Genomic DNA, 9,731 nt, shown 5'->3' with positions numbered 1-9,731 from the left:
AGCCACAAAACATAGAAACGAGGTCGGCAAAAAATTGCCGACCTTAAATACTTTCAGGGCAGCAGTTAGGTCGGCATTTTCAAGTCCCGACCCTATTCCGAGGCTTGATGTGAATATGTGTGTATATATATATTAGTTATATATTGCATATTTTAGTTAGCATTATGATATCCAATGATTTAGGGGGATAGGCAATGCTTTAGTACTAATTTAAGAAGAATCCGCAAGGGAGTTTATTTTTTTTTTTTAACCCTTTATTGTTCACTATGTGAAGACATTGAATAAAAAAATATTCCTTTGGCAAAAAACATAGTTTTATATCATTAATTGCAAATCAGAAATTTTTTTTTTGCTACCATTAGTAGTTTTCAAATGGCAAATGACCGCCATTTGGCGGTTATGAACCGTTAAGGAAAAATCACAAAAAAATTATGTTTCAATAAAGAAACCTTAAACAAATCAAAATAATTACTTTACATGAAAAGAATAAAAACAATTGTTTTTTTTGTTTAAACATAAACAAATGTTGCATTTTTTGCAAAAAATTCTGCTGTTCCAACCTTACATAGGCGACAATTAAGTTTTTTCTCACGATGTTCAGGCCAATGATTTAAACAATCAAGCTGAATATCTTTATTTGGTAAAGGAATTGAATTCTTTCGCTTTTGTGGTGTCACATCCTTACACAATTTTCTTTTAGATTGCCTGCCAACTGCCACTAGGGGTTTCTCTGCATAAGACAAGCTAGATGCAATTTGTGTTGTAAACTGAAGTAATGTCAGCTGTTTTTTTTTAGCAATATTTAATTGATTGCAATGACGCCTGTAAATCAACCAACCATTAACTTTACAAATGTCAATGCAGTGAAACAATATTTTAATGTACCACCGCTTGGTTTTAATATTAGTGCGATAAAGTGAAATTAACATGTCACATAAATCTACACCTCCCATGCATTGGTTATATTCTTTTACTACTAATGGACAGTTTATGTTGACAAAGTTTTTTTCAGTGCGATTCCATCTTTTAACATCTGATATTGAATCTGGATCACAATATGTTGAGCATAAATTGACACATTTATTATCGTAACATCTGGTGATTATTATTCCTGAATTAATATCACATTTGTATGCATGGCTTCCTCTTCCTTTTTTTCTCATTTCACTTTCAGTTGGTAAACAACACCCTTGCATTCTATCATTTCTAATTGTTGCTGTTGTAAGAATGCCTAATATGTTCAAATGTAAACATAAATCAAGACTGCAAAACCAATTATCAAAGCAGAGCTTAAAGTTTTGATTTTTTGGTAAGGATTCTATTAATCGTTTCACAACATATGAGCCGTTACATTTTTCAGAGCCAATTGCTGCAGCACCAGTATATAAGAAAAAGTCATATATAATTCCTGAAATTCCACTACGAACAAAGTTTTTGAAACCCCACTTCACTGGTTTTTTAGGATTGTATTGCCTTATTCCACTATAACGAGTTTTAGCTGGAATTATTTGCTCGTCAATAGAGTGCCCAGTTTCTGGTTCTATAGAAAGACAATTTTGACGAACATGATCTAGTACAGGTACAATTTTATAAATTTTGTTATGTTTATTAACTGGATCATTAAGTCTTGAGTTATCAGCTGCATGTAAAAATTCTCTTATTTTTTTATATCGAGACAAAGACATGAGATCAGCTATTTTAGGATATCGCGTCTCCGTTGACCAATACATATAATATGCTGGCAATTTGAAAATAGACATGTACATTTGTATTGCAATAAACTGCTTCAATTCAGTTTCTGTTACATTAACAGATTTAGAAGATATTTGAACACTGTAAAGATTTGTTTGTTCAGCAAGTAAGGTAAACAAAGTATCTTTCCAAAACATTTGGAAATATATCAATGGGGTAAAAGTATCAACATTGTTAGGTGGAAGACTAAATTCACGACCAGAAAAAGTAGTCTCTTATATGTGGTCTTTTATTACACCATTTATAATTATGAGTTATTGACTTTGGTAATGTGGATGAAGAAGTTTTCTCATTTGTATTTGGCTTATCTGGAGTTGTAAATTCAATATTAATTTCATCTTCCAAAAGAATATCTGCAGTCATACATAGCTCTTCTTCACATATACTTATCTCATCATTTATATGGGTAACCAAAAATAGATTATTATCGTCCTCTTCATCACTACTAAGTTCCAAATCTGAAAGCTCAGACTCTGAACCTGGCTCCAAAATATATTGAATAGCTTCATTTAAGTCATAGCGTATTTTGCTTTGTTTATTCATTTTATTATCTAAATGAAACTGTGATTTATAGAAATGTGATTTATAGACAACAACATATGTGTAATTATTTATATGGTTTTTTTACTCTATATAAGTTATTATTTTCTTAATAAATTTTTTTTTCTAAATTGATATTAAAATAGTTGTTACAAAATATGTAAATAACACGATAGAGAAATTTTATTTAACTTTAAAATTATTTATTAGTAATGCATTTTGTAAAAAATTTTTTATTATCATATTTTGTTTTAACTGTGTTTTTGATAGGTTTTACCATAAAAATTACAAAATAATGAAGAATAAAGTGTATCTAACATTTGATAATAACTATGTGTTTCTTTAACATCAGTTAGATGTTTCTAAAATAATAGTAATGTCTTTCTAATATTTAATATCTGTAAGAGTTAAACCAAAACAGTTTTATGTTTTGAACCAAAAACGAATCGCCGTAGTTCATAACAGCCAATTGGCGGAATCAAAATAACTGATGAGATATTGATCACATAAACAAATATTACAAACTTGGTTGCATACAAAAAATTAAATTCTAGGTTTCAACTAATAAATAAACTAAAAATATTATTATTAAATTTAGTAAATCCAAGTATACAGGTCATTCAAAAACATGTAACTTTTGAATGTAAAAACCTCATAACTTTATCGACCTATTTCATAATATCCAATTGTTCAGTTTCGCATAAGTTTATTGCAAAAAGATCGTAGTAGGCTAGGATTTTATGAAAATATTTTCCAAATCTATCAAAATTCATAGTACTTGTCTGATTTGGATTTAAAAAAGAATGCCGCCATTTGGCGGTCCTATCCAATAAAGGGTTAATTGAAAACTCTAATTGAACACATTAAAGGCTTTGGGTTAGGCCCAAATTATACTCTGAGTTTATGGGATCCCTGACCGGACATTATCTACTCTAACCCTATTCTTAACCTGTCCCAACCCTAACCTTTAAATGCATGTAGTACATTTTGTGTGTTTTCCCTAAATCAATCGATACATGTACTACTCCTTGCATGGTCTTCCTAATTCTGTCTATATAAATATATATACACTCTGAATCAATCCCTAAATAAATCATTTGATAAAATAAAAATAAATAAAAAACAAAAAAATAAAGAACATAGTACGTGTGAGGTAAAGGGGTTGTCAAAACTTGAGTGTTTGCATGCAAGGGTATTTTTAAGACAGCATGTAATTTACCTTTTATTCTGTAACAATTTTTGACCGTGAAGACCCTTTTTTATAGCTAAATTTAAAATTTTTTTTTTTTATAAGTAAACAAATCCATTGAAACTGTAAGGTGGTCCCTTAAATTTGGATGCGTTTAATTGGTATCCGGGTTACCCCATGAAATTTAAAACACTATTTAGCGTATATTTGTTTAATGCAAAAATAAACAAAAAAAGAAATAATACTTCTAATCTAATCTCTTTTTTTACTTTGCTTCTAAAATACAAAAATTTCTTTGATGAGCCAGCCAAAGTACTCAATGAATTTGTATTAATCTAAAACATAAAATAAAAATTCAAAACAAAAACGTAGCTAATTTAATTCCAATAACTAACTTAATTTTATTTAATTTTCTCAGGTTCGAGAGTGGTCTATTAAATAAAACTTTCTTAATTAAAATTTCTGTCTGTATAAATAAAATAGATATAAATAAAGATTTTCATAATATACTAACTTTTTTGTTAATTAAAAAATAAGAAATATCTAATAAGTGGATTAGGATGGTCCAAACAGTTAGAGGGGCTGAAACGGAAATTGAGTCGGGATAAAGCAGCTAAAATCAAAGCTTAAACGGAGTAAAAAGCATAAAATTTTAGATAGTTAATGGGCTCCTCTTACATCCCGCCTCTCTCAGACGCTATATATATATATATATATATATATATATATATATAGTCACGAAATGACTTTTCATTCGAACCTCTTGTCCCAAGAAAACCCTTTGGAGGTTTAAGAGTACACATGTGTAGAATTAGAATTTTAGCAAAAAAATAATTAACTAAAAAATTCCGGGAAAAACCTGCAAACAGTTTAGAAACCGTTTTAAAAGAACAAGGTGTGCGTCATTTTTCAAAATGCCTAACCAAGCAAAAACTCATGAAGACAACAGGAAAACTGTCTGTTTTCTCTGTATGAACAAAGCTAACAGGCAGCTGACTGATTTTATGATTAAACGCAGTCAAGAAATTTTGGGCCAAAGAATCAACTTTGAAGACCAAAGAGTACCAATTGGAATCTGTGAAAACTGTCGAGTAAGTCTCAAAAGAAAAGGTGAAGGGAGAGATGTCCAACTTCCTTCTTTGCCAGACTATCAAAACATAAAGATCCGTCCTGCAACAAGAGAATCAGCATGTGATTGCTTGATTTGTAGTGTGGGAAAAGCAAAATTCAGAAGCCCTCAGATAAGTGGAGCAACAAACACTGCCAGTCAGCTTATAGAACAGCCAATTGTTGAGAAAATATGTTCAGCATGCTTTTCATTGATAGAAAGAGGCATTCCTCATGTCTGTACTAAAGCAATGTTACGACAGAACTTACTCGAAGTTGCAGAAAAGGACAAAAAAGCAGCAGAAAGAGTGGCTGTTTCTGAATTGCCAACAAAGTTCCTTCCACCCAAGGCACTGTCCGTCTCAATCAAGGAGTAGGAAGACCCTTTCCAGTAACTCCAGGTAATAACTGTACTTTTTAAACAAGAAAAACTTTTGTCAAAGGGCATAGCAATAAAATATACACTATGATTTTCGGAAATGATACAATGGTAACTTTCTGTGATTTTTTGCAGGTCCATCGCGACAAAGAGAATTATTTCCTTCATCTACAACCACCTTGACTGCACAACATTTAGTACAAGTTCAAAACCAGATTGGTCTTTCAAATAGAGGAATGAATATGCTTGCTTCAACTCTAAACAAAGTAGTTCCACAGCGTGTTGTGAAGAAAAATTTCAGAGAAAAGTTTGAATCTCTTAGAAAGCTTCGAACATTTGGCTCCATTCGTTCTGATTTTGAAGGCTTGCAAGCAGCCGGTGCCCAAACAAAAAAGGCAAGGGACTTTCAAAATGTTGTTCACCAGCCAATGATAAGACTTTCTGATGATACTCTTGTCTTAGATTTTATTCCTCCTATGGAACTTCACCTTCTTATTGGTGTTTTGAGCCACCTCTTTGAGAACCTCTGCCAGGTTTGGCAAATTAGAGATGAGTGGCCAAAGATGATCAACATTCAACAACAACCTTTTCATGGAGGACAATTTGCTGGCAATGAGTGTAGAAAGCTTTTGAGAAATGTTGACTCACTTCAACAACTTGCAGAGAAGCATGCTTGCTTTTTGGCATTTCCATTTATTGAAACCCTCAGAAAATTTGATGCTGTTGTTCATGCCTGCTTTGGGAATACACTCCAACAGAACTACTGTGAGCTTATTGAAGAGTGTAAAGCTTCCTATCTCAACCTTGCAAACACAAGTGTTACCCCCAAAGCACATGCTGTTTTCTTCCATGTGACACAGTTTATTGATCGCCACAACCACTCTCTGGGCATCTTTTCTGAGCAAGCCACAGAGTCACTTCACCACAACTTCAGTCTTCATTGGCAACGTTTCTAGAGGCCAGCCATCCATCCAGATTATCCCAGAAAACTTCGAAACTGTTTTATCGAGTTTAACAGTAAACATTTATTTTGATTTCTATTTGTGGAAGAGACATTTTGAGTTCTTAATTACATATGCTATGTAAGAGTTTATTAAAGGCTTGCTTCTTAATCAATTGAGTAGAATAATCTCGTATAAGTATCTAGAATCATTAATGTTTTTCACAGCTTGAATTTCAAAGCTGAAAGTAGAAAACTGTTTGTCTTTCAAGAATAGTTTGTATGTGTTTTTTTTGGTTTTGCTTTGTTTAGAGTTGCAAACACATTATATGTTGAAGAAATTTATATGTTATAATAGAGAACAAGATTTTTTTAAAGAAATTATTTTTTTGTAAAACTTTTATTCTGAGCAATAAAATTAAAAACTTTAAACTGATTTTTCTTTCTCGGACGATGATGAAAGATTTCAAAACCAACTCTAGTGTTATTCTGCACATGTGTATCTTAAACCTCCAAAGGGTTTTCTCGGGACAAGAGGTTCGAATTAAAAGTCATTTCGTGACACTGTGCAGGCTTTAGAAAAGTTTCAGAAAGAATTTGCAAGAGAATTATGCATCTGACTAGTTAAAGCTATGCCTAGACGTGTTCGCGCATGTTTAAAAGTTTTTACAAAAAAGAAAAATTTTACATTTTTTCTTTTGAAAAAACTTTTTTTTTAATTATACTTATAAAACCACTGTTAATAAAGTTTAAAGCAATTTACATTATTAATTTTTTTGTTTGCTTGGAATTTTCAAAAAACATAAAAAAATTATATTTAAAATTATCTGATATATTTATGCAACGCACTGCATATATATATATATATATATATATATATATATATATATATATATATATATATATATATATATAAATAAATATATATATAAATAGATATATATATATATGTATATATATATATATTTATATATATTCAGGGTAATTCACACCCTGATATATATATATATATATATATATATATATATATATATATATATATATATATATATATATATATATGTATATACTGTATGCAAAAACAATAGTGGTACACTTATAATTACAATTTTAAAGATTACATCAAAAAAATGAGTTGCCCGTTAAAATATTGAAGAGGTTTTTTTTAGATATCCTATTGAATATTGTTTTAAAAACTTATTTGTGTATTCGTGAATTAATTGCTTTTCAAGCATATTGAATTTACACAACTGATCTAATGATGCAAAAAATTGACTTCAAAAAAAAATAATACTACGGTTCAAAAATAGTGTCAAAATTGGTTAAAATTCGTGGAAATTCGTATTGAGTAATGCCTCCTTTAGCCTTGATGGCCTTATCTAGACGATTTGACAAAGAGTTGATCATTGAGCTGAGTCTCTTCTGTTGTTATATTATCCCATGCCCTCATCATAGCTTCTTTCAAGTTGTCTTTGTGTCTGAATGCTCGCTGGCGAATTTTGCTCCCCAAAATATACAACAAGTTTTCTATTGGATTTAAGTCCTGACTTCGAGATTGCCATTCCAAAACATTGATGTTCTTTATGTCAAAGTACCTTTATTTCCTTAACTGTATGTTTTGGATTGTTATCCTGCTGGAGTATGAAATCGCTTCTCATCCTCAATTTTTAAGTATATGGTGCAAGTTAGCCTTAAGAATTTTACGATACATTGAAGCATCCATTTTGTTTTCAATAACCATCACATTTACTCCTCCATGGATTACACTACCTCGCAAACAACTCAATTTATAAGCTTCTACTTTTTTCGCCATGCTTTTGTCTCATCTGACTCCATCCGATGAGACAAGATGGTATTTTGACTTATCTGACCACAAATTTTTTTTTCAATATGACATCAGCATTTTCAAGTACTTCGATGCAAATTCCTATCGACCTTTTATTTGTTTAGAAGTTAAAAAGGGTTTATTTCGAACCACTGTACCTCTATATCCTTGTTCTCTTATTCAATTTCTGATTGCTTAAGGAGTCACTCAGATGTTACAATCTTCTTGAATTTTTAAAACTAATAAAACAAATCTATTTTTCTTCACATTAATAATGACATTATTATTTCGATCAATTGCACTAGTGGTCTTGCGTTTTCGTTCTCCACCAACCGCACTAGCAACGGTTTCAATCAGGTTATGCTTCTTAACAATTGAGAAAATGAAGTTATGTATTGACACAAATAGCATCAGTGTTTTGGAATGGCCGTCTGGACTTGAATCCAATAGAAAACTGATGGTATTTTTTAGACAGAAAAGTTGGCAAACGAGCATTTAGACCCAAAGACAACTTGAAAGAAGCAATAATAAGGGCATGGGATAATATAACAACAAAAGAGACCCAAAATTTGATCAACTCAATACCAAATCGTGTAGATGATGCCATAAAGGCGTAAGTCCTACTCGATACTAATTTTCATGGAATTTGATCAATTTGTCATTATTTTGAACTGTACGATTATTTTTTTTGCAGTCAATTTTATGCATTATTAGATCAATTGTGTAAAATTCAATAGGTTTGAAAAGCAATTAATTTACCAGTACACAAATAAATTAATAAAACAATACTTGATAAGATAAGATATAAACATTCAAATACTTTAACGGACAACTTATTTTTTTGATGCAATCTTTAAAATTATGATTTTTTTTAAGTGTGTGTATATATATATATATATATATATATATATATATATATATATATATTTAAACACAGGTATAGATATCGATGTAGATACAGATATAGATATGTAAAGTTATATACAATATGTGTATATATTTTATACTGTTTATAACTTTATATATATATATATATATATATATAAAGTTATAAACAGTATATATCAATATAAAATATAAAATTATATTTATGTAATAGTTTCATATAATTTATTTATCAGTAACTAAAGGAAAGTTATCAATTTATTATATGAATCACAAGCATGTGCTTATTTATTACAAGTGCATTTTGAAACGTTCAAATAAATGTCGATTATAAAATTAAAGATTATATTTTTCTACCTTCGATGGTGAAAATTACGTTTATTATCTGAAGAGTTTACGTTTATTATCTGAAGGAAAAATCGTAAGAGTTTTATAACATATTAAAAATAATTTATGTTACCTGTAAAATTTAAGACTAACAATTAACTTTAATTTTTTTAGTGAAACGAGATGTTGTGTAAAGAGGTTTTCAAAGAAGTCGTTAAAACAACAATGGAAAAGTTTCCAATTCGCGAGATAACCGTGAAAACATTTGATATATGATTTAAGAATCATTTAATAGTTTGCTTAAATTCGACTGTAAATTTCGTTGGTCTTCCCATACAGAACCCAGTTGAAGAGCTGTATGGGCCCCGTACGGTACCCGTATAACAATGTTGGCTGGGAATGTATCTGGTAGGACTATCAAATCATATACTCTTGATTCCATTTTAAGTTTTTTAATGTCTTCGTTAATTTTCGTTTAAATTTTCTCATAGAATTTGTCTGTTTGTTTTTGTACATTGTGTGATAATTTCTCCTTGCTCATCTTAACCAAAACATTGTCTTTCTAATTTTTATTTAAACATTGAACAACAATACTATAACAATGACAAGCGAGTTTTGATAAAGGTTTTACTTTTGAAGTAGGAGTAGATTCTTAATACTAGTTTCACAATCAAAAGTGATAAAAAAAGGATACAAATTTCCACTCGCGTTCATAAATTGATTTTGTGGTTCATAATAACTTCTTTTTTCTCCATACGTAAATTTGTCAGGTTTCTAAAAACCTTCA

At 30.1% G+C, this 9,731-nt stretch overlaps 1 protein-coding gene across 1 annotated transcript; it reads right to left on the bottom strand.

Annotated features, from left to right (window-relative positions):
- Positions 1 to 509: 509 nt before the first annotated feature.
- LOC136074276 (piggyBac transposable element-derived protein 3-like) lies at positions 510 to 1,889 on the bottom strand. Its single transcript, XM_065786581.1, has one exon. The coding sequence runs from the start codon at positions 1,887 to 1,889 to the stop codon at positions 510 to 512; it is 1,380 nt and encodes a 459-aa protein (XP_065642653.1).
- Between the last annotated feature and the right edge of the window lie 7,842 nt (positions 1,890 to 9,731).

Source organism: Hydra vulgaris, chromosome 01 (genome assembly GCF_038396675.1).
Source record: "Hydra vulgaris chromosome 01, alternate assembly HydraT2T_AEP".
Classification (NCBI taxonomy): domain Eukaryota; kingdom Metazoa; phylum Cnidaria; class Hydrozoa; order Anthoathecata; family Hydridae; genus Hydra; species Hydra vulgaris.
This window is presented reverse-complemented; position numbering and strand designations above follow the sequence as displayed.

Excerpts from the sequence above, each read along its gene's own strand:
- LOC136074276 (XM_065786581.1), bottom strand. The coding sequence starts at position 1,889 with ATGTTTTGGAAAGATACTTTGTTTACCTTACTTGCTGAACAAACAAAT.